The sequence below is a fragment of the Saccopteryx leptura genome, chromosome 2 (genome assembly GCF_036850995.1).
Source record: "Saccopteryx leptura isolate mSacLep1 chromosome 2, mSacLep1_pri_phased_curated, whole genome shotgun sequence".
Taxonomy (NCBI): domain Eukaryota; kingdom Metazoa; phylum Chordata; class Mammalia; order Chiroptera; family Emballonuridae; genus Saccopteryx; species Saccopteryx leptura.
The window spans coordinates 312,476,422-312,502,290 of record NC_089504.1 but is presented as its reverse complement, the minus strand read 5'-3'; the positions used below and the strand labels follow the sequence as shown (position 1 = coordinate 312,502,290).

The window sequence follows — 25,869 nt, the reverse complement described above, 5'->3', positions numbered from 1 at the left end:
TTCTCCCAGACCTGCAACTGCTAGTGTCTCCTCCCACGTCTCCCTCCCCCCTAGCACTCTGATGAGGGCTTTACCTTTTGGCGTTAAGCATCCTCTCATTGGCTCCTTCCTTTGACGGGCACTTATCAACAGAGCTATGTTCGCTTGACTTCACCCCTTTGCTAGGCTCCCTCTGAAATAGTCATGTGACTTTTTCGTGTACAGTCACAAAAGTCCCCAAAAAACCACCTCTTGTGGTAATATTACATATCATTCATGTCTATTTATGAAGCATTTTTGTTTATTTTTTACTATAGGGAGATGAGCAGGATGGCTGTTCATGTTATTTTATAAACAAGAAAGTTGATTCAGGAAGATTGAATGACTTCTTAAATATTTGTGTTTAGTCAAATTATAGAGATTAGAATTAAGAATCCAATTCAGTGCCTTTGCCACAACACCATAAGTTTTATAACTCATCTAGACAAGTTTCTTCCCTTTTCTGTACCCCTCTAGGAGAGCTCTGCATGGTGAGCTGACAGAGACCTGGACTGGGCGCAGGGACCTGCATGATGGTGACGATTAGGCCTCCTCGAGCTCTGTGCCCCCAGAGTTACTTTCCTCTGAACCCCAGTGTTCCCATCTATAATATGAAGAACAAGACCTATTTTCTTAGGTTCTTCTGACATAATATTTTATTAACTCACTTTCTGTTGTTGTGATCTCTCTCTCTTGCTCTCACTCCTTTCCCGCTTTGCTCTATTTTTTAGTCAGTTCAGCAACAAACTGCTGTGCGTTGACAATATACAAATCATGGTGCAGGTGCCTCGGGCGGAGGGAGAGGGCATGTTGCTTGTAGCTTGTTACGAGAAGGAAACCTTCTTCCCTCTCTTTCCTGGTCTCCTTTATTCTCTATTCTTTTTCTACTCTTCTTCCTCCGTGTCCAAGCAGCCCTCATCACTTCCATAGGTTTCCAAGGGTTCTGTGTTGGTCAGAGGGAAGACACTTGGTCCTGGGCCACTGAATGAGTTGAACACGCCTGTGGTCCTTTGTATTTGATCCTCCAGGGCTCATAAATGCTCCATAAGGAAGCCTGGATGGCTTTGCTCGGGAACAAAGTCTCCATGCACTTTAATGCATGGTACTGGATTTTTAGCCAACCTATATGAGTTGCTACTCAAACAAGAACCATAAAAATAAATTGGAATAAATAAACCCTTTGAAAAATAAATTATTTTCTTCTTTTGTGACATTGTGCTTAAAACAATCTATTTTTAGTGTAGTTTTAGGTTATGTATTTTTCACAAGCGACCATTTCCAACCAAATGCATACAATCCCTTTAGGAACCCTAATTGTCATTAGACACATATGTATTCCTTTCTCCTTTAATCAGTCCTGTCTTCTTCTTTTTTCTTTTTCTTTTCTTTTCTTTTTTTTTTTTTTTTTTTGTGACAGGGACAGAGAGAGACAGAGAGAGGGACAGACAGACAGAAAGGGAGAGAGATGAGAAGCATCAATTCTTTGTTGTGGCACCTTAGTTGTTCATTGATTGCTTTCTCATATGTGCCTTGACCGGGGGCTACAGCAGACTGAGTGACCTCTTGCTCAAGCCAGTGCAAGCTGGTAAGCCTTCCTCAAACCAGATGAGCCCGCACCCAAGCTGGTGACCTCAGGGTTTCGAACCTGGGTCCTCTGCGTCCCAGTCCAACACTCTATCCACTGCGCCACCTCCTGGTCAGGTAGTCCTATCTTCTCATTCCTCTTCTGCCCCCCACATGACATGTGCAGGGACTTCTATTTTTTCCCCTAAGGCTACATATTCTTATAATTAGTTTAGGTTACCTAAGACTTTTAGAGTTCTTTGTAACAGTCACCATTGAGTAAGATTATTTTCTTTAGGACATTATTAAAACATATATGTTTCTTCTCCACTGTTTCTTGTCCTGTTCATTTCCACAGAAGTAGCATTAGTCATTACAAAATACACCAAAGAAATTACTGGCGATTTTTGAACCCCAAGAGGACAAAGTGGAAGGAACTGAAAAGAGGGAAATAAAATCAGTCATGATTAGGCACCTACTGTGCGTCAGTGGATAAGTTTGGAACATGCACATGATTTAATCAATCCTTTCAGAAATCCTAAAAGACTTAGACTAGTTGTTTTACAGATGTGGAAACTTGAGGCTCAGAGGGGTTAAATGATACTCTTGGTGTTACACAGTTTGTGTCAAAGTAAATATTTGAACCCCATCTGTGCAACTTCAAATTTCATGTTTCCTTTGTTGTCCCTGGGCTAGAGGGTGCTCTGGTAGGCTCTAGAACAATACAGGGAATGGGCGCCTGGGTAGGGAGGGGTTGAAGAGAATGCTTTAGTCTGTTCTAAGAATCAACCCTGGGCATGCTTCTTCTCCCTGTTCCCTGCTTCAAACGTAGACTATTTCTGCAAAATGTGGACCCAGCCCTTTGTAATATTTTAGTGAGAGGGTCTTCTACTAATGAGACATCTCTTTTGTCTTTCACAGCCATTTTGCAGGCAGTAATAACTGGTGATCTTATGAAGGTAAGACCTCTTCCTACCAACATATTTGGGGATTTATTTTTTGCAGTGAGAGGAGGGGAGGCAGAAACAGACTCTTGCATACACTCTGACCAGGATCCCCCTGGAAAGCCTACTAGGGGGCGATGCTCTGCCCATCTGGGTGTTGCAACCAACCTCTTCTTAGTGCCTGAGGCTGAGGCCATGGAGCCATCCTCAGCTCGCAGGGCCAGCTCACTCCAATGGAGCCATAGCTGCAGGAGGGGAAGAGAGAGAGAGAGACAAAGAGAGAATTGAGAAGGGGAGGAGTGGAAAAGCAGACCCAGGACATCCACATGCCAACCAATGCTCTACCACTGAGCCAACTGGTCAGGGCTAGGGAATTCTTTAAGAACTTCAAATCAACATCATTTTGCACCGCATTTTCATGATCCCATACATCATTTGTCAAACCCCCTGCTGTGCTGACTGAGGAGAAAGAGGAAGGATGCTCTTAGTGCAAATGGACTGCATGTCTCCAGGATGCCCTGATGACAGTGCCCTGAATTCCTGGTCTCCAGAAGCTGATATTGGAAGTCCGGAGAGTTCTTTTTAGATAGCTCTTGAAATGAATGCATGTGTGAGAATTACTTGGGCAACAACCAGAAATACATTCTTCAGGCTAAAGTCTGTGTCTTCCAACATTATTACATTTTTGTATTTTGGGGATCATGGGGCATACTCTGACTGATCCACCTGGAGCTTTTTCACTTGTGCTTATATTTTTTGGTGAATTCTAGTTCAGAGGGCAGTAAGTGGTCACCACTGCCTCTAGAGGGAATGTGGATACTGAAGTCAGATTGCCTAGGTTCAGACCTTGGCCCTGCCATTCCCTATATGTGTGACATTGTAAAATTATTTAACTCTCTGTGCCTCAGTTTCTCCATCTATAAAATGAAATACTAATATTGCCTCTCTCTTCACTTTGTGAAGATTGAATATAATACTGCCTATAAAGCTTTTAGGCCTATTCCTATTACATAGCAGGGATTCAAAAATGTTAGCTATGTTATCAATATAATGTTAGTGTTTTTAAAGAGCTAATCATAGTGGAGATGCAAATATTTACTATAAAGTATAATATAGTGTATGACTGTTTGAAAAGCTATCTGTGGTTCTGTGCCCTTACGATTGCCATATGTCCCTGTAAAACCCACCCTGGCATTGATCAGCTCTGCAATATGGGCAGCTCGTTGGGCAGAGGCTGTGCCATCCTCACCAGCCTGTGTGGAGCGATGCCATTGCAGACCCCCCAAAACAAAAGCCTTCAGAGAAAGCTGAGAAGCACTGACCTTGAAGACAGCCTCTTCCGAGGCACAGCTGTTGAGTGCACTGAGAAACCTCTGTGCTACATTTGTAACAGGTCGCTAGCAGAACACACATAAGGAGACAATTGCAAGCATCTTGATAAAGAGCTTTAGACTCATCCTGGAAATTGTGCCTGGGTGGTGGGCTGTCCAGATCGCAGTGTTACTGGGAATTGTTACTGACAGGAGAAAAGGGCTCTCTAAGCAGTACGCCTGTGAGTTCAATGCCATTTCCCAGCCATGGATTAAACCAATACCATTCTGTGCTCCCTGCGTGGCCATCTATTAGATTCTGGGAGATAGTGGCATGAGTAAGTTCTGATCCCCGCCCATGCAGAACTTCTAAGCTGGAGCATTTTTGCAAGATGTATATTTGAAAGCTGTTCGTTTTATTTTGTACATGGCTTTTAGCGCAGGCAAAGACTTGGCCAGGTCCTTGGGTATTATCACCGTGATTTTTTTTTTGTACTTAATCAAGAATTATTTGAGATATGGGAAGTCACTATATCCAGCCAGTTGTCTTATTACATTCTCTGTTGCAATTATTTCCTAAATGCCTAAGAAATAAGGCAAGAACACCTTATTTACTATGAGATGAAATACAGGGGACTCAGGGTGTTTTTTTCTTTTATTCTTTTTTATTCCCTTTCTTCTTCTCCATGTTCTTTCATTTTTCTATTCCTTGCAGAAAGCACAATAAATATTAAATATTCAACTCTGTGTGTGTGTGTGTGTGTGTGAGTGTATGAGAGAGAGAGAGAGAGAAAGAGAGAGAGCGCGCACCAATCAGTAGAGAACAAGGAACCCCAGGAGCCATCCCATTGTGAATGCTGTCTTGAGTAGCTTTCATACAATTGGGCCACACAAGATGCCCATGGACTCACATAATGTTCAGCATCTAAAAACACCACAGTAAGTCAGAATCAAGACAGCTGATGGATTGGGTCTGTGCTCCTCTGTTGAGCCCAAATCCCTTGTGATCTGTCCCAAAGAAAGGGACTGTCACTGTATAACAATGCAATGAAACAGACCAGAATTCTCTTAGATTTTGGTGGAAAACTATTTGCTACTTTTTCCTGCTGCCCCAGTTTTGGGATTCAAGTCCCCGTATGTTCCTTACTTCCACTCAACCATTTTTTTTTATAATCTATTTCCTAGGAAAGCTTCCATGATTCTTTTTCCATCCCCACTTCATGCTTCCCTAGTGCCCTGTGGTGGCCCCATCACCGTCCCCCTCTCCATTCAGGTGGAGCTCTTACGCATCTGTCTCCCCAGTGAACTGTGAGGTCTTTGAGGCCAGTGACTGAGTTGCCTCACCTATTCCCCTGGCCTCTGACACATGAGAGTGCTATGGTTGTCTCTGAGTGGAAGCATGAACTATGAGTTTCCTCTCTTTGACCTTATGAGATGCTTGATTTCTTTTCATAATGTCATGCCATCTAACTTTTTGGTGGTAGACACATTCCTTTTGCTTCTTACCTTCTGGGTTATTTGCACCTTATTTGCCCTAAAACTACCCTTTAGAAGCTCTGGAAGGCTCTTCTTGTTCTGTGATACTGCTGTTTGGAGACTAATGACCCATTGACACTTTCTGTAATGTTTAAAACTTCCTGAACTTAGACTGTGTCCTCATTTAACTACTTTAATGTTGGGCTGCAAAATCTGTTTGTTTGGTTTTTGTTTTGTTTTTTTCCTAGCCTGTTCTCATATTTTAGGTTCACTGTATCTGTTTCTCATCCCACAGATTGTTTGTAGTGTTGCTGAGTCAGTGTTGGGTGGTTGACAGGATGCATGCAGGCTGGAGGGCAGACCCAGATAACGAGGGGAGCCGTACATGTGTATGCGTGTCTGTGTGCTGTGTGCTCATGTACGGGTATCTCACGAAGGAAATGGGGAGGAGCTTCCATATTTGGTAGCCAGGTTTGGTAGAGATTGAAGGAAAACTAAAGAACAGGAAGGGAGTTACCTACCGGACACCACACTAATCCTGCCTGTAGCTTTAATAATTCTTTCACTCTTCTCTACCTTCCACTCCCTAAGAATAGAGACCAATGTCCAGAAAAGAAAAAGACACAAGGCAGAAAAAGAAATATGTAACTCAGTATATTGTATATTTCAGTCTCCTTGGTGGGTTCAGCACCAATTTACCCTCCCAGGAGTTAGGGAGACAATGACCATCTATTTGAATTATAATATAATCCAGGAAGGTTACTTCATCTTTCTGACATTTCTCTGTGTCCTCTGAGGCTAGAATCACTTGTGGTTTGCTCCATTGGTCTTATTTTATCACTGATGAGCTGTTTCCCTTGTTCCGGACTCTGCCTAAGCTTCTCTTCTACGTCTCTTTTTCAGCTAATAGAAAGCTATAAAAATGGAGGCAGTCTGCTAATTCAGGGACCGGACCACTGTTCACTCCTTCACCATGCAGCTAAAACCGGCAACGGGGAGGTTGTGAAATATATCCTTGACCACGGTGAGTAGGCACAGTGAACCAAGGATCACTTACCCATGGAATAGATTGCATTAGCTACGTTGGCTTTCACCCGGGTTATCTTCCAAATGGTGGAGATGCTCTCCAGCTTTTACCTGAGTCTCCCTGCTTATTTGAGGCAAAGTGATTGTAGACCACTCACCCACCTGGGTACTCTGGACCAATCAAATAATATAAATAATTTCCATAGCAAGATCTTGGCAGAGTATTTGGGGGCTGATTAATTAAAACAAAACAAAGCAAAACAAAAACAAAAATCAATGCAGATTGGCATAAGACGTGCTTTATTTATTGTTTGTGGGAGAGCTTTTATGTTTTGGGAAGTTAACTGGTTGGGACAAGGTACCTACTCCGCATTTGTAGTTGATTATTCTCAGGATTAACAAGAGTATTTTTTTTTCTATTTTCTAGTTTTTTATTGGTATTTTTGCTATTTGAATCTCATTCATCTTTTCAACTCAACTCACACTCTGTTCTCTTTAGAAACATCAGTAGTCTCCCGTCCTCGGCAGCAGGTCACGTTTACCTCCCAGGTGGCTCTCTACCTGGAGCTAATTTGCTGTTATATCATTTGCTGGAAGCAGCTTGTGATTTTTAGCATCTTCTTCTAATAGCCCTTCAGAGGCACAAACATGTGATGAATGCCATGTCTTGACGATTCTCATAGCTTCCCACATTTATGGTGTTTCTACGATAAAGAACAGGATTAAAGGGGGAGGAATCTGCCTAGCATGGCTGTTTTCTAAGAAGAAAGAGCCAAATAGTTCTGGCTCTCACAGAGATCTGGGAAGGTTTTCTATCAGTCCTATCAGGGTGCCTGTGGCCAACCTTCTGTGCCTCCAAATTCAGGCTAAAAATAGAAATCATATTAATAGACATTCACAACTCGTCTTGCTCTTCTTTTATTCAATTTAGCAAATGTCTTATTGGATTTATTCATTCAATTAGTCATTCAACAAATATTTGTGGGCTGCCTAGTAGGATGTACCTTTTATAGGCTGGTACACACACAAAATTAAGATAATACAGTCACTGTTTTCAAGCTATTGCAGGCTAAAGAAAAAATATCATCATAGGTATAATTAAATTTAAAACAGTTAAATGGTTTAAGTCATATTGCAAATGCACAAATAGAGACCATAGGGATAATTATCAAGCTCCTATGCCAGATGCTTAGACTAACATCATGGAATCTCTGCACGGGCTTTGTAAGGTAGGTATTAGAACGTCAGTCACAGTAGACTCACTTGCTTTGCTCTAATACCGTCTCACCATGAAGAGTTTGCTTGAGCCCCAGTCCTGAATTAGGGTGGAAAGAGCGGGTTAGGCAAAGGGAAGGGTGTGAAAGTAGGATGATGGTCATGGGAGGGCTACTTTTCCCTTGTAGGCTTGGTTGACTAGTCCTAACCCTAAGCCCACCTGCCCTAGAAAACCCAGGTGGGTAAATTTATTCTTGGTTGCTGCGTCTGGCATGTGTGTTATTCTGTCTCCTGCTCCCCTGCACTCTATCCCCTGCGATTAAAGCATTCTTCTTTGGGCAAGACTTGAAAACCAATGGTGGCATCTTTTCTTCTTGCTTCTTTCACAAAAAAAAAAAAAAAGTTTTAAAAAATCGTAGGTCAAGCCTGACCAGGTGGTGGCGCAGTGGATAGAGCATCGGACTGGGATGTGGAAGGACCCAGGTTCGAGACCCCGAGGTCGCCAGCTTGAGCGCGGGCTCATCTGGCTTGAGCAAAGAGCTCACCAGCTTAGACCCAAGGTCGCTGGCTCCAGCAGGGGGTTACTCGGTCTGCTGAAGGCCCGCAGTCAAGGCACATGTGAGAAAGCAATCAATGAACAACTAAGAAGTCGCAACGCGCAACGAGAAACTGATGATTGATGCTTCTCATCTCTCTCTGTTCCTGTCTGTGTCCCTGTCTATCTCTGCCTCTGTAAAAAAAAAAAAAAAAAAAAAAAAAAAAAAAAAAAAAATCTTAGGTCAAAAAAAAAAAAATCGTAGGTCAGAACCCAGCCCCACAGACAAGGCATAAAAACCACAAAGAAAGCTCCCATGGTATCTTCCCTTAATAGAAATGATCTCGAGATTTCTAATACACAAAGTTTGGGTGAGCTTTACATATATACTGTCTCTTTATTTGCCATTAGCTCAGGTTAAAGCAGTTCCTGGTCGCTGTCTTCTTGATTATTGTCAAGCTTTTCTTCCTAGTTTTCCCTCTACCCAATGAGATTCAGCGCTTGTTTGCATCCTTAGGCTATTCAATAACCACTCAGGTGGACTTAGGTGAGCCACTGATACCTACTTGAGTGATAGCACAGTTTAGGGACTCTCTATCCCTTTATCTCTTTACCTGTCTTGAAGAGCTAGCATTCCCCCCTCTGTATCAGACACCTGTTGGTGTCTTCTTTGGTCTCACTCATGAGGCTTCAGCAAGGCGCAGCTTTGACTGAGTCTGTATGGAACAGGGACTCTGTCACATGTTTGAGGCTCTCAGCCGGGATGGCTGGAACACCTGAGCCTTTCTCTGTACCTGGGATTTCGTCCCAGGCTTCTTCACGGCATGGTGGTCTTAGGGTTCAAGCAGGGGAGAATGAGAGCCTTTGGACATCTTGAGGCCACACTGGAAAGTTCTGCATCATCTCTGCCACATTCTGTTAGCTAAACCAAGTCACAGAGCTGGTCCCAACTCTAGGGATGGGCTTCATGGAAGGAGCTGCAAATAATTTGTGGCCGAATTTAATCTACCATTGTTTCCTTACTCTCCATCTTCTTCACCTAAAAATGATGACCCGGCCGGCTCAATATCCCGCACTACTGGTCTACCTGAACCCCCTTGGAGCTCCGCTCTTATTTATCCCTTGGTTCTGGGTCCTAAGGTTGCTTAGCATCAACAGTTCTTCAACTTTGCACATTCTTAAACAAGTGTCGCCCCCTCCCCTTTTTAGCATAAATATGTGCCATGCAATATTTGAGACATATGCTTCTCTAAAAACAAAAACCCTCTCCTCACTTGAGTCTCCCAGGGGCAGGAGTGACGGGGCATGAGATGGTATTTCTCTACACCCTAGATTTTCACTTCCTCCCCTACTTCTTTTTCCACTGTAGCCCATGCTCATAGGGCTTGGAGTTCCTAATAGGTCTGTACACACAGACTTTGCCCGGCATGAATTCCAGGTGGCACGTTAGCCTCTTAGTGTTCTGACCGAAGCCTGACATTCCAATATGAAGCGAGTTTCTCTTCCATCTCCAGTGTCTCTGGCAAAGCGTGAATCCCAGGATACAGCTCTCTCTGTCAAAACTGAAGGACACCAAAAAATTCCTTTGGGGGGAAGGTGCTTATTTTTCCAGTTCTTTTTGCTAGATTTTGTAAACTAGTCAGTTTCATATTTATGCTTATAAGAAAAAAAAACCACTTCAGATTCCTGCAATCATCCCGACTTGATTCACAGGCCGGTGGTGCCCATGGTCACGTAGACGTCCTGTCCTCCCTCCCTCGCCAGGATCTTGGCCTGAGCAGGGACTGGAGAGAGTGAAGCGGAAGCCTTTTTTTTTTTTCTGTTTGCAAATAAAATACTATGCTCTACAGTGCAAGGGCCACTGCCTTTCTGATGAATGGTCAATTTTGAAACATTTAGTATTGTAGTCAGACAATGAAAATCTAAATCACAGTTGGTTTATATTGAAATTAGTACTTATTAACCTGATAGGCATCGCCCACTTCAGGCATCACCTCGCTCTCCTTTCAGCTTCTTCAGGAATACAGATGCAAAATCTTTCGACATAATCAGCCCAACTCATCAGGTTCCTACAGAGCTAAGGTTTTCAGCTCATCTACAGTTATTGTCGTTTGTTTAGTATCTTTAGTTGCTGATGCAGTTTATATTCCCCTGTGCATTTGGGGACTGAAAATCACTATTGCAGAACACCTCATCTCTTTTAAATTATAGAAACCTCTTTAAATTATACTGTTCTTGAAGACCAGGATAAGGGCATGGGAAACATGACCCTTCCTCTTCTCTGAATCATCTTCCAAATGTGATCTCTGCTCGGGGAAACCGTCTCCCCTAATTGAATAAGGTTGATCACCCTGGAATCCCCCCTGGTCTGACAAGGAAAAAGGCCTTTTCCACAGTGTTTTTATGAGACTGAAATTTGAGGATGCATTTTAGACAATGGCATCATGGCTATAAGTTAGTATCAAATTTGCAATAGATAGGGCTGAGCAGTTTGAATTCACATAAATAAAAGAAAAAAAAAAGATGTATACTGTGTCCAACATCAAGAATACTTACTCCTCCTCCTAATCTGGAATGCTATCTCTCGATGTATTAGTGTTTGTTTGTTTGTTTGTTTTTTAATGTATTTCAAGGCTTCTTGTGGCTTCCTATGATATAAATCCTAAACACTGTTCAAGACCTGACTGTGAAGATGCCTGTAATGACAAGGCTCCTGAGAAAACAGGGGACCCTTTCTTTTTAAGGGGCACGATGGAAACTGTATGTGGCCTGTTTGCTTTGCCCCTTCACTGGGTGTTTATAGTGAGCAATGCTGTCCACAATCAGGGGACACCCCCGAATGGGAGTCGTGAGAGCTCACACTCCGGCCACCACATCCCACACCCCATTTCTCTTCTATGGGCCCTTTTTAAACCAGGCTGGGGACCGCGGGGGGTGGGGGGAGGCAAGCGATGTGCAGCACACTCTGAAAAGCCACATGAGGCTTGTGTTTTTTCCCTCCTGCATCTTCTTTGGGACTTCTTGTCTCAGACTCGCATGCAACATGCTGCTTTCCTTTATGAAAAAGTGGAATCTGGGCATTTAGATGGTTGAAAAGAGGAGAAGGAGGAGGAGGGGGAGGAGGAGGAGAGAGTGGAGGAGGTGGAGGAGGAAGAAGAAGAGAGGAGGAGGAGGAGGAGGAGAGCTGCCAATCTCCAGGGACAGGGTGGAGCAGGGAGATGCTAAGGGATTCCCGCTGAGAGCCCCCCCGCCCCGCAGGGGTTCCTGCTTTTCAGCCCCTTTCAGCCATCTTTGTTACCCACTCCCTCCTCCCGGTTTACCCTCCAAAGCACTTCTGTGTTGTTTGTCTTTTCCACCCGCACGTTTGTCCTTTTGTTATCCCCCCCACTCCCACCCCCTGTCGCTCCCCACTGTGTTTCCTGATAGAAATCTCACTCATGCATTTCCTTTTTGATTTCAATGGCTTATTTTGTCTTCCCTCTGTTTCTGCTTTCAGTCTTTCTTTTCTCTTTTTTTAACCCCCCTTTTTTCTGCCCCTGGTCCCAAGAGGAACGACCACCACCCCGCTGGGACAGGGTGACGGTGCTGTTAGAGTTCCCAGTGCCAGCTCTGCCCAGATCTGTGCAGCTTTTGTCCCGGCCATGGGGCCATGGGAGGATTTGGAATGGTCTGCTGGCAGCGTCAGGGAGACTAATGGGAAATGAGGTCCGGACTGAGCGAGGCCACGGGGAGGTGGGAGGAATAGCAAAGGGGATTTAGTGGATGCCTTGGTGTGTGGGAAGCAAACTAAAAAATGCATGAGACAAAAGACACATCATATTTGATACAGGTGTAATATTGATCAAGTTGCATCTGTAAGAATGGGGGTGTGGGCCCTGGCTGGTTGGCTCAGTGGTAGAGCGTCGGCCTGGCGTGCAGAAATCCTGGGTTCGATTCCCGGCCAGGGCACACAGGAGAGGCGCCCATCTGCCTCTCCACCCCTCCCCCTCTGCTTCCTCTCTGTCTCTCTCTTCCCCTCCCGCAGAGAGGCTCCATTGGAGCAAAGATGGCCCGGGCACTGGGGATGGCTCCTTGGCCTCTGCCCCAGGCGCTAGAGTGGCTCTGGTCGCGGCAGAGCGACGCCCCGGAGGGGCAGAGCATCGCCCCCTGGTGGGCGTGCTGGGTGGATCCGGGTCGAGCGCATGCGGGAGTCTGTCTGACTGTCTCTCCCCGTTTCCAGCTTCAGAAAAATACAAAAACAAAAACAAAAACAACAACAACAACAAAAAACATGAAGAACCGGGGTGTGCAATGGAAGAGTGAACGCTGGGCAATGAACCCAGTGAACCTGCATTTTGGAAGGTTTGACCACCATGCAGTTTGCTTTCTTGTGAGATCTGCGAGGTTTTACTTCCTTTCGTATTCCCTGGCCATCACCTGAACACTGATGTATCTATTCCCTTGATGTGTTTCTCTCATTTTTTGACTGTTTCCTATAGAACACCATCTTTTGGATCTAACCATGTTCCATTTACGGATCTTGGATCCACACTGATTTTTAAATGCCTTGCATTCATTCGTTCATTCACTTACAAAATTAATTCTGTCCTACCGGCTCTTGAGAAAAAGATGTTATAGCAACAATTACTGCTCATCTTTAGTATTCTAAATGCTTCATGGGTCTGAACGCTTTTAATTCTCACAATAGCCCTACACAGTCAGTCTTCTCATCTCTATCTGACAGGTGGCGGAAACTGAAGTACGGTGAAGTTAGGTCAGTTACCAGAACTCGCACAGGGTATAAGATGGCGTCTCTGCCCTCCACATTCCTAAAACCCAGCAATGGGCGGTGAAGCATGGATGGACAACCACCACGCAGGGTCGTTTGACATGAGTGTCATATTCAGGGCTCCAGTGACAGCCTATGCAAGGCTGTGTGAGGGCAGGGACTGCCTTCCTGCGAACATGCCATGGAGAACTGTGTAGCTGTATCCCTTCAAAAGGGATGATGGGCTGTGGGATGGAGTGGATTTATGGTAAACCCTGGAGGGACAGAGAGCCAAGGTTCCCTTTTATATTCAGGGGACAATTGTGCGTTTTCTACTGACAATTCAATGGTATTCCTCCAAATTCTTTAAGGGAGATGACATGGTATTCACAATCACTTCATATGTATCCACAAAATACAAAAATAAGCCCCAAACTTCATTGGTATATATTGAAGGAATTCCATTATCTTTATTTTCTCTCTCTCCCCTGTTCTCTCCCTTGTGAGTAAGACTCAAATGAACTTTCCAAAAAATCACAGATGCTCTTATTATATACATTTTTAAATAGGATTTTTTTGTGTGTGGTCTTTTAAAATTATTTTTATTTCTCTGGCCATCCTCTCCTTCAGATTTTATACCAATGCCACCAAACAGCACTGGGTACCATTAAACTGTACCATGCACTTACTAATAACCCCCAACAGGCCATTGAAGGTTCAGGTGGGAGGAAAACTTCAGCCTTGTCTTGGGCTGCGCCTGGCACTCACTCCTCGTTTCCTCCTCTGCACCCCCTTGCACTGTGAAAACACTGTTATTTTAAAGTGGGTTATAAAAATTACGAGAAAATGTCCCCGTGCTGTTGAGACTTGCTCGCCACGCCTATCTGTAACCAGCCAGCAGCCACCCTTCCCTCTTCGCCAGCTACCCACTCGCCAGCGTCCACAGTGTCTGCTGTTCATGGGAGGATGAGGAATTAAGTCCATCCACCCAGAGCCTTTCCCGAAACCTCTAACTGGAGTTTCTTTAGATAGTAATGTGGAGCAAATGTATCTAGTTTTAGCATTGGTGCCTCTTTCTCATGCCCCTGGCAGCTGCAGAGAGGAAGGGAGGAAAGGAGAAATGATAAGCAGCCCCAGGCCAGCCTCACACACACACAGGATAATCAATTCTGCCATCGTTTGGGGTCGGCTGCATCCATGGTGACTCTTGTCAGAAATGTGAGGGACGCGGTCCTTTCTCATCTGTGTCTCCCCTTCCAGAGAGTCAAACAGTTGCCATTTCGGTGCAGATGACGCTGCTCGCTGTCCTCTCTCTCCAGGGAGGTTGGACCCTGGAGTCCATGGACCCACTGTAGCTACAGCTCTGAGTGCTGAATAAAGGACAGAATAGACAAGGCTAAGTATTCGTGCCATCAGCAGTAATGGGACAGAGCATCGACTACTGAGGCTGGGCTGCTGGTGTTCATAGAAGTCCTTTCAAAACAAATGGCTTAAAAGGTTTGCTGAAGGTGACAGTTCTTTGAAAGAACCATTAGATACTGTAAGCCTTCTTGCACCTGACTTCATATAAAATGTCCTGTTGGCAACTGAAGAGGCCTGGGGTACCTGGTTCTCAGGACATAGAATTCGAGTCCACAAGTGGCTTCATATTTAGGGAGGAGTGAAGTGATTCATTTATATCTCCTTCTTTCACTGATGTTCCAGCATCTTGACATGGTGTGGCCTGCTGTGTTCTGTTAGAGAATAGGACACTCCAGAATATCTAAACTAGGGGTCCCCAAACTACAGCCCGCAGGCCACATGCAGCCCCCTGAGGCCATGTATCCGGCCCCCGCCGCACTTCCGGAAGGTGCACCTCTTTCATTGGTGGTCAGTGAGAGGAGCATAGTTCCCATTGAAATACTGGTCAGTTTGTTGATTTAAATTTACTTGTTCTTTATTTTAAATATTGTATTCGTTCCTGTTATGTTTTTTTACTTTAAAATAAGATACGTGCAGTGTGCGTAGGGATTTGTTCATAGTTTTTTTTATACTCTGGCCCTCCAACAGTCTGAGGGACAGTGAACTGGCCCCCTGTGTAAAAAGTTTGGAGACCCCTGATCTAAACTTTAGGCCTTGTGTGCAGTCTGCCAGCTACTGTTTTAAGCACAAAGAGAGGGAGCCTGCAGGCATGACATTTAATGTCATATTTGGATAGAGATCACAGTGGGCTTCCTGGAAGAAGTGGTCTCAACTGATACCTACAGGCTGCATGGGGTAAGGGGGTCTGAGGGCTGGGGAGCAAGGCAGTGGTTCAGAAAGTGGGAAGGCGGACATTCTAAGCAGTGTTTGCAGACCGAATGAATTAATTAGGGAACATATAAAAACATTGTGATTGTGTAAACTCATGGAACATTTTAATTCCTTATGAACCATCTGTCACATGGTGTTTATGCATGATATTTTTTCCAGATCTCGGAAGGGAAATTTTGTGAAAAATAGAATTTTAGCCAATTTCTAAATAAAGGATATTGGACTGCGTGCTATTTATTGTCTCTTGTAGTTTTACCATTCCATTTTGTGTAAGACCCAGTCCCAAACTCCCTGCTGCTGGTGAATGAGAGACAATCCTTAGAGCCTGCTGGATTGTCCCCTTTCTCCCAGGCAGCCACTTAATTGTCTCTCACTTATTCTCTTCCAATTGATTTTATTTCTTCAACTTAATTGAAAGCTTCTCGAAGGCGGGGGTCATGTCACTCTTTTGTAGCTTCCGTTCTGCACATATTGGCTGGTTGTAATTGGGAGCTCAGTGGGGCAGAGTTAGAGGGGTTCTTTCTTTTTTGTAGAGAGGGAGGAGGAGGGGATCTCATTATCCCTATGACAAATGTTTTTCTCGTGCAGCTTCCCAAGGCATTTTAATTCTGTGATTGTAGATGTTTTTGTTAATAGTTTTTTTAACTTATTTTATTTGTTTATTTTTAAAAGTTTTCCACTGATTTGAAAGAGAAAGAAAGAAGCATCCACTCGCCGTTCAATCTAGTTGTTCCATTTAGTTGTGCACTTGTTGATTGCTTCTTGTATGGGCCCTGATAGGGGATTGAACCAGTGATCTCGGTGCACTGGGACTATGTTCTATTTACTGAACCACCCAGCCAGGGCCATTCCTGAACTTACTCTTAATGGGCATCTTGCTTTCCTCTTGTTTAGGACCTTCCGAGTTATTGGATATGGCAGACAGCGAAACGTAAGTGTTGTTTGTCATTACATAGTCCATGCAGTATCTAGGGCATACGCTAGATAATTTTCATGCCAGTGATGAAAAGTCCACTTTCAGCTGTGCAGCGCTAATTTTCCAAATCAAAAATTGCTCAATAAAAATGGGTGGCAAGTGTTATTATGGTTGCACGCGCAGTCGTTGCTGGTCATCACTTAGCGATTCCCACAAGCAGGGTACTCCTGCACTGGTGCATCTTGGACTGCTAAGAAGTCAAAACAGATACATTTCCCTTTTTTTATTTACTCTTTCTCAATTGGGATTTGTGAGAAAATTAAGCCCTAAGGCTCTAAGCCAGGGGTTCTCAACCTGTGGGTCGCGACCCCGGCGCGGGTTGAACGACCAAAACACAGGGGTCGCCTAAAGCCATCAGATGGATTTTCCCCGCCGGGGTCGCGACCCACAGGTTGAGAGCCGCTGCTCTAAGCCATCTTTGCCTGTAATGAAACATCTTTGCCGAGTCTAGAATGGAACAGGGTCTACAACCCAACCACTGGTGAGCTGAGAACATGGTAGTTCCATCATTTTCATGTTCTGGGGTTCAGATGAGGGACACTGCAGGAGCAAGTCATCTTCTCGGGAATGATCCCCAACCTGATAAAGTGTGTTTTCAACATTTTCCCCCCTAGGGTAGCAAAATAACTACTACTCTCTGAACAGAAACAAAGAAAGGCCAAGCATCGAACCCTGAAAGCCATAGAGAGCCACTAGAGAACTCCAGAGAAACTCAATAGGCAATAAGGCATGGGCGGGGTGGAATGGGGAGAGGCAGCAGGTGTGGTGAGGAAAAGTAGAAATGAATAGAGTGAAGGACTGAAGGACGAGGGGGAAGGAAAGGAGCCATGAGTTACCAGACGTGGAAGACGCTGCCCATTACTGCATAGAGCTTGTCCACATACCGTATATCCTACTGGCAAGGTTGTCACCTAGCCCAGTGTGCCTTCTCTGAGGCCTGGTTTGATCTTCCATGAAACACTTGGGCATTATATAGCTTTTCAATTTTGGATCCCAAATGGGAAAATCCTCCTCCTTATCTGCCTGTTAGAGAGACAGAAATAGCCACTTTCCATTGCCCACTTCCCACACTGAGTGGCTGGATCTTGGGCCTGCTTGCAACTGGGGACAGCTATGGTTCCTGAACTCTCCCTGCTTCTCACTGTGCCTCCCAAGTCCTCTGTGGTCGCCCTGCCCCTTCCACCTGCCCCAGGCAAGAAATCCAGTAGGTGGGTCAGACTGAGTATTGGTCTGGTTCTTTGAAGTTGAGTTCTCAGGCATTATTTCTACGGGGCCAGATGGGGGTTTGCTAAGTCCCGGGCAATGGGTCTGAGGGTCCATGGTCCCCCATTGCTGCTCCCTGTGTTTCATCTAGTGTCCCTCTTACACTACCTACCTGTGTCCATGGAGAGAGTTGCCTCACAGTGTTCAGACACCTCTGCACACATCATCTATCTAATAGTGCCATGGAGTCTTACCGAAACCAAACATCAGTAGCTGAAAACAAAACAGGCTGAGTGCAGCCTGTTTAACCAACACCATTTAAAAAAGAGGCTGGCATCAGATATTAGGGTTCCTTGATGACTAACTCAGTGCATTCTTAGACACACACCCCCCATCATTCACCTCTCCCATTGGGCCTTGCCTGCGGCCAGGGTGGGTCTCAGCCGTAAGACAGAGAGAGAGGCCAGACAGAGGCAGAGGGGCACAGAGCAACAGCGGCAGGGGGAGGAGGTACCCGTGCCCCCTCCCTGCAGCCTCCACGTCCACCCCCACCCCCAGCCCCTTGATGGGTGGTTTGCATTTCGTCTTTGATTTAGGGGTGAGACCGCACTGCACAAGGCTGCCTGCCAGCGGAACCGGGCTGTGTGCCAGCTTCTGGTGGACGCAGGAGCATCTCTGAGAAAGACGGACTCCAAGGTAACTCGATGAGCCTGTGCAAGCATCCACCCGCTGGGCCAGATCGCAGGCAGCCTTTCTGCGCTCATGGAAGTGCCTGGGGCTTTGGAAAAAGGAGGAGAAAATAAAGTGCTTCATTTAGAGAAACTGCAGTTTAAATGTATAAGCACAAAGGGAGGGTGTGTGCTAGCCTATGGGGCTTTATAAACCTCTGAACGTTTGGGGTCCTCCTGCTGAATGCCAACCAACAATTTGTTGTGGGGAAGTGAGGTTCAAAGCCCGGGGTGGGGGGTGGGGGTTAGGATTATGTTCAAGGGATTTTTCCCTTCATCTGCTTAATCCAGTGTATCTTAAACTCGTGAGTTATGTGGTCCCATACATGAGTGCCAAAGAGATTTCCAATCCCTTATAGGGAGTGAGGTCAGGCTGCGCCAAGTATTGTTGCTATTGTAGAAAGCACCCAAGGAAAGGGTTAAGAGCTGGCTTGGAGGAGGAGTTAGAGCTTGTAGCATTGACCAATGACAGCCGCCCATGAGAGGGCGGAGCTAATGCAGATCATCCCGGGAGGGAGCCTGCTCAGCTCGGAGACTTCCCAGGCACCCTGGGGAGACTCCTAGACAAGCCTCCTTACTGCAGAGGGTGGCAGAGAGAATTTTAATACATAGCTAGATAGCTGGATGAGGACTTCATTAAGCAGGTACTGAGTAATCTAAGTTTGGGGCCAGTGAATGGAGCCAAGAAACATAGACCAACGACTTAGAAGCCTAATAATAAAGACTTATTTAGCCCCATTAGACTTATTTAATTGATGAGCATTTCCAATGTGCAGTTTTTACCCCCTGGGGATTTCTCACCCTGCAATATATGTTGTGAAATAATGACATTCTTGTGTGGCCCTCTTTGCTTTCTGAGCCAGTTCTGAGACACTCACAGCGTGTAAAACTCTCCACTTCCCTCACAGCCTTGCTCTCTGCTGAGGTCCCTGGCAGCCTCCCTGGGCTCCAAACACATGAAGCCTGTGTTGTGGTTTCTAGCTGGTCTGTTACCTGCCTGGGTTAGTTCACTGGGGATGCAATTTCAAATGGCAGATAATTGCTCAGTGCGATATTCTTGCCAGCTAATACTGGCACGCAAATGATTTGATGTGTGACCTGAACAAGGAACGCCAATCCTGGAGATAGGATCAGTGGAGGCCATGATCTGAGGTAGACTTGGGCTTGCTGGAGCCACTCAGACCACAGCAGGGCAGTCGCCTGTTTATCACACAAAAGACTGGTTTTACACTCCGCTCAGATCATAAAAAGAAGGTGAGGAACTCCATGAAATGGAGGGATAAACCAAATCCTGGGCAGGAGACTGGGCTCCTGAGCAAGCAGTCTGCTTTTTTTTTTTTTTTTTCATCTAAATGTCTGTATCAGATTAATGGGCTTAATGTTTCTTGCGATTTCTTCCAATTTTGTGTTATGTTTCTGTGTGCTTTTCCCAAGCCACAAGCCACTTAATAATGACTGTGATTGTGAACATAGTGCATTCTCGCATGAAAAACCCCCAGCAAAGCCAAATAATACATAAAAGCAAAAATAACTAGAAAATGCCACAGCCTAGACCAGTGATTTTCAACCTTTGTTTCTCACGCACTCATAAACTAGTTACTAAAGAAAAAGGGGCCCTGACCTCTTCTTCCTTAGTAACTAATTTATTTGTGCCATGAGATGAAAATGGTTGTATTTAGTCAGGGGCACTGACCTTAGTAATTAGTGTGTGTTTGTGCTATGAAAAAAAAAAGGTTGAAAATCACTGGCTAGACCAAGGTGTTATCAAAATTTTAATGGTCTCACTTCACACGTACGTATGTCTCTTTTCCCCTCTCATTTTCTTATGTAGGCAATGTCGTACTATATGTGTGTGTGTGCTATTGTGTGACTTCTGTTTCCACCCAACACTGTGTTCTAGAGATCTGAGCATATGAAGTGCTATAGATATGCTTCATTCCTTTCAGGGGCCCTTTGTTTTGCCATTTTGTGATCTGATGCTACGTGAAAACCTCAAATATGATCACTAGGACTGAATTTTCTGGATTGTTTTTGGAGAGAAGCAATGTATTGAGAGTTTTTCTTAATAGACAACAGTTCCTTAAAAACCATCTCCCTGAATAGAGAATGAGGAATTCCAACTTCTACTGAAGTAAAGACAAGGTAGTCTACTAATTGAATGCACAAGGTGAATAAAATTATTATAGTAACTTTAAGCTAGTGGATAAATATTAAATCCCCACCAAAGTAACGTTTTAGAAAGAGTCCAGACCCATGGTTACTTCTTTTTTATCCTCTGCCCACATAGTCCTGGAGACTGTTAGGACAGGCTTAATTGAGATAGATGCTGTCCGTTGCGATAGCAGAGCAGGAGGCTGAAGTTTTTGATAATTTTTGTCATACTTGGGTGCATTTACACACAGAGCTGTTGCTTGCATACAGTGATCATGTCTCATCTCTGTCCTTTCCTTAGAACTCAATACCACTTATTTCAGTAGATAAAACTCTATCATTGCACCAAAATTAGAAGTTTCAAGGAATGTTAAGTAATATTCATAAATATTCAAAAGAATGAAGAGCTTCCCTCCTTTTATTGCTGATTTTTATTCATTGGCCTCATTTAAAAAGTATCATGTGTGCATGCTTGTGTGTGTGTGTGTGTGTGTACACATACAGATATACATATAGTATTAGACTAGGCTGAAAGACATTATACAATCATTTAAAGTAATGCATAAGAACATTTGGTGACATAAAAAGGTTTGATATATTATGAAGGAAAAAAGCACATTATATAACAGTATATAAACAAAGTATAGTTTCATTTTGATTAAAATAATTATGTACAGAGCTATAGAAAAGGAAAAATAGTTACTCTGTAGAAGGTTAACAATGGTTATCTTAGTATAGTAGAATATATCTTTATTTTAGTCTTTGTGCTTTCTTATTTTCCCAAGGTTTCTTTAATCAACACCTGTCACTTTTACAGTCAGAAATTAACTCACTTTTTGGAGAGATGAGAATGTCCTAAATTGGAGAGAAACTAAGTGGAGTCTTTGAAATCAGCAAAGAAACCCTTTTAGATTGTTATGACCAGCCCTTCCTCTCGGGTTCAGCTTGTTGCTTCCCAGAGTTAGTATAATAGAGTCACAAACTAGAAATCAGATGCCTGCTTCCCTATTTATCTATTCAGTGATTTCTACCCACCTTCTTTGTGCTACCAACTCTTGCTGTGTACTCAGACTCTGTGATCCCTAGAGGAAAACCCCACCTCTCTAAAGCAACGGTCTCTTCCTTTGGGACTAACCTATCCTACATGTCCCATGTGATGTTTCTATCAGATAATAGATTGCAAGGTGCCTTGTGAACTCTAAAATGGTAAATGTGGAAAGATCCTTATTAGTGAGGAACCCATGAGTAGCCCTATTTCTGTGGGTTTTTAAGAAATCACATCCCATGTGTTTGTGTATCTTTCATTTCCACTTTTACCTACAGGGTAAGACACCGCAGGACAGAGCTCAGCAGGCTGGGGACCCGGAATTGGCTGCTTACCTAGAAAGCTGTCAGAACTATAAGATCATTGGCCATGAGGACTTGGAAACAACTGTTTGACCCTGATAGACGAGCGAAGAGAACTTGAGCGGTTATATCACCTGTGCCCTCCAAGGCGATCGGGCAGCTCCCCTGGAAGAAGCTGATGGAACCCACGAATCTGTCTTGCTCCTGCAAGAATCTATCTGCGACCATGCCACCAGTTTTTAAGGGCTACCAAGATGTACAACACAATATGATAGCCCACGGAGGATGAGGCAGGATACCTGGAGATTTGTGGAATACGAGTTCCACAAAATTTGATCCTTACCGCTTCCAGCAAGTAGCATGAATTTTTGTGTTCACCTGTATCATTTATTTTAAAGACTCAAAGGATGTTCGTATACACGGCACTGGTCCCTTCTCCCCCGAGGCAATCATCTTCCCCTGTTGCGCACCATTCTCCTGGAGCTACCCATCAATTGAAAAAATGCGATATGACCTGTTTTCTTCCCATCCACTCTTTGAAGACCGCAAGACTGTCTGAAGGTCTTTGAAATCCCTCTGGATGTCCTGCAGAAATACAACTGTACAACTGCTTCCATTTCCAAAACTAAATCCACCAGAACGACTTAGTGACGTTTTGCATGTCTCCCCTCCCATCCCAATCCCTTTTCATCATCTAGGAGCTGGGAGGTGCCACATGGATAATGTCAACTTGTGCATGGTATCTCTGAGGTATGGTGGGGTGGCATGAGAGTCGCCTGTTCTCAGCGGGACCTCAGAGAGGTGACCCAGGGGTCGGCCCCGCTTGCAAGGGCTGTTGCCGATGGCCGCAAAGGACGGGTTCAGCTTGGGCTGTTTGTATAGCTCCGTACTGCCTACGTGTAGCCATCTTTGCCTTTTGCTGCAACAGAGACAAGCAATGGAAGAAGCAAAGGCTGCAGCTCGTTTGCAGAAGCACTCAAGTTGAAGTGCTCTTTCAACTGCTGAAAGCCGTGTGTGGGAACTGCGGTTACAGGAAATGGAGCGCTATGCCAGCGTTTACTTCTAGACTTTTTTTTTTTTTTTGAGTGATAATGGAAAGCAGGCTAATGGACTTGAAATTAAACAGCAGAAGCAAAAGTAGCAACATATGTCAAAAAAAAAAAAAAAAAGCTCACTTAAGTAAGAAAACAGTCACTGGAATTTTTGCGCAGAGGCTAATAAGTACAGACTCTTGGGTACTGTGGTGAGAGGAGGCCCATGTGAGGTTTTCCTTCCGAGGTTTTGATTTTCATTATCCCAAGTATGCCTTGTCCCAATGACAGAGCCTTGCTGTGTGAGTTTCACTGCCCGGTCCCTGGGACGCATGGCCCTTTCTGATGGATGCCTCACGGATTACTTGTCAGGGCCCACGGTCATACCTGATAGTCCTACAGCCCCATTGTACATGTGCGAGAAAATCTAATGTATTATTGTTTCTATTTTCTTCACCAGGAAGTTCTTACTGCAAAGCACAGTGGGATCCCAGACAGTAGTATCTTTCTGGCAGTGGAGTTGTAACTTCTAATCCTGCCAGATATCAGTGGGTACTTATAGGTACCTCTATTAAGGACTTTGTGATCGTTCAAATATCAGGAGCAAAAGTTTTCCAGCTTTAAGTGAAAAATGTCCACTTGACTTGGGCACGAGTCAGAAAGGAGAGTGGGTGATCCAGGGTTTTTGCCTCGGATGACACTTATGTCCCAGAGTTTTCCACCCATTTTGCTCTTAGACGTAAGCAACATGCTTCCCTACTGTTTCTGCATGCGTGCCTAAACAATTGTTTCTCTCCGTTTAATTCAAAGGTCCCGCGGTGGCGTGTTGCTTATCTGAATCACACTCTGATCACATATCATTTTGAAAGCGCAAATACGATACACTATGAAGCAGGAATCGCCTCTCAGTGGATGGGGATTAAATCTCTCCTTAGTTGTTCCAAAATCAAACGCCTGGCGTTATTTTCAGCTGTGGGAGGAAGGGCTGGTTGCGAGTAATCTATTCCTCTGGAGCTGTCTTAGAAATGGAACTAGCTTTGGGGTTTTATGGGGAAGGGAGGAAGGACTGCAGTAGATTGTTTCCAGAAACTGGGGGGGGGGGGGGGAATATATGCTCCAGGAGAATTTAATCACTGGGCTTCTGCTGGGAGTCGTACAACTGGCGGGATTGTCAAGGAGATGTTGTGATGACAGAAATATAATCCTTAAAATGACTGAAATCTGGCTTTGAGTGGTGCCTTCCATCCCTTGGTTTAAGCCAAACGCTTGGCTGTGCAGTTGGTTACCCAGCGGCCATTGCCAGGATGAAGGACTTCATTCTCACCGGCTCTCATCTCGAATTTCTCTGCACACTTCAGTGCAGCCCGGAGAAAATTTAGGGTACAGGTGGCTGCGAGCCAATCCAAATAGCTCCAACCGAAGTCACAAGTAAATCCCTGGAATGAAAATAGATGACGTACTGACTGCTCTCAGGGTCTTGGAACATTTGGAAAATGTTCAAAACCAAAAAAAAAAAAAAAAAAAGTATTAAAGTCCTACATTATTGATGAGAATGCAAATATCTCTCTGAAAAAAGCAAACACTCCCTGGATTTGGGCTTTCAAAAAGAAAAACTTCAAAAAATGAGCAAAATAGTTACATATTTAGTGGCATCAACATTAATTCTACTTCCTGGAGCATTTTAGTTTTTAATTGACTGCTGAGTGTGACAGTCCTGGGCTTTGAAAGAGCTAAGGCTATATGCTCCAAGGGTTTTCAGCTCAGCTTAGGGCTATGGGACCCCCTTTTAATGAGCCCTCGGGAAGTATAGAAATAAGTCTGGCCCTGGTCTGAAAACCCACATAACTTTAATTTAGAAGACATAAAACCATAGACCTGTAGAAATACCATTTTCTACAAAACCTACTGAGACGGCAGCAGAGGTGCCTGGCTCAGCCGACGTGCATCTGTGTGCGTGACTCGGAGGAGTGCTTTCTGACAGGGCCCCATCTGGTTCAGGGTACCATTTTTAGAGGAGGTCGATAGAGGAATGAGAAATGGAGAGTCATTAAAAGACAACATAATAGAACTTTAAAGGTAGTCATTTGCAGGGCCTTGTATTTCCATTTTACCCAGTGGATGCAACAGAACCCAGTCTGAGTTGTGTTTTATCACCTTCAAGGACATAGTAAAGCACAGAAGCCCAGAAGGACATAAACACCATGGCTGGCAATGTCCCTTGGAGAGGTCTGGTCACTTCTACAGAAGCTACCACCTGAAACCAATGCGATTTCTGAGACGTGATGTAGCTGGCATGCAATGTGGTGAAATTAGTGAGGACTGATGGGGAGCCTCGCACCCCCAAATCCCCCCCCCCCCCCGCCTTTTCCTAAGCTCCGGCTTGAGGGCATAGGCAGATCGGCTTGCTTGGAAAGAGGCTCAACAGGTAGCTAATTTTTATTTGGACCTTGTGACAGTTTCTTTGTGGAAGGATTTCTGAAATTTATTGACTAGATTCTCCAAATATCCCTGTCGTAGAAAATGTGGGGCAGCAGTCTTAATTTTTTTTTACATGTCAACTTTATTTAAACTATATTATTTATTTTTAATGATAAAAATAGAACCTGCTTTTTGTAGAAAGTTCTAAGATCATAAATGGGTATCATCTGCAAAGGCAGGTTGCTCTGTGCTGATGTAATGTTCTCTGTCCCACTTTCCAGAGATCTCTAGTATTAACCTGATAAACATTTAAACATCGCTACTTGGACGTCATGTCAGAAATACTCTGTGCCTACGCTGGCCCACCCCATGCACGTAGAAATATATTTATTTGTATACAGATATGTGCATATATACTATACACACATATTGCATAGTTTTTAAAAAAAAAACATTTGAGAAGCATGCTGATCATCCATATATGTATAGTTCACACCAACAGGCAAAGACAAGGCAACAGAGAATTTCCATGTATTCATTGTTGTTTCTACTACTTCTAAGCTCAGTTCCATTTCCAAAGCACATGACACTTGCTCATGCCTATGTCATGAAACCCATGACCAAGAGGGCTTGTAATAGTTTATGTTACCTTCCCCCAAGCATGAAACCTACCTGAGCCCAGAAACTGGCCTCAGCTATTGTTGGATCTCAAGTGGAGGGTAAGTGTGACGCTTACACATTTTACATGGCCGAGTTTACAAAACTGCACGCGGTAGGTTGCCTAAGGCTATGTAATTAGGGCAAGCTGTCCTCAGAAAGGTGTAGTAACATGGACATGGGCTGGGGTCTGAGGAGCTTGGCTTCCTCCAGCAGGTGTAGCTAATAGAAT

At 44.3% G+C, this 25,869-nt stretch overlaps 1 protein-coding gene across 1 annotated transcript in view; it reads left to right on the top strand.

The window, feature by feature from the left end:
- The window catches only part of DGKI (diacylglycerol kinase iota), a 356,858-nt gene extending 332,849 nt beyond the window's left edge, over positions 1-24,009 (top strand). Inside the window, 5 exon segments of the mRNA XM_066362797.1 lie at positions 2,503-2,540; positions 6,215-6,335; positions 16,021-16,057; positions 17,902-18,001; positions 21,508-24,009. Coding sequence (XP_066218894.1) covers positions 2,503-2,540; positions 6,215-6,335; positions 16,021-16,057; positions 17,902-18,001; positions 21,508-21,624 — 413 coding nt within the window. The 3' untranslated portion in view covers positions 21,625-24,009.
- Positions 24,010-25,869: the final 1,860 nt, after the last annotated feature.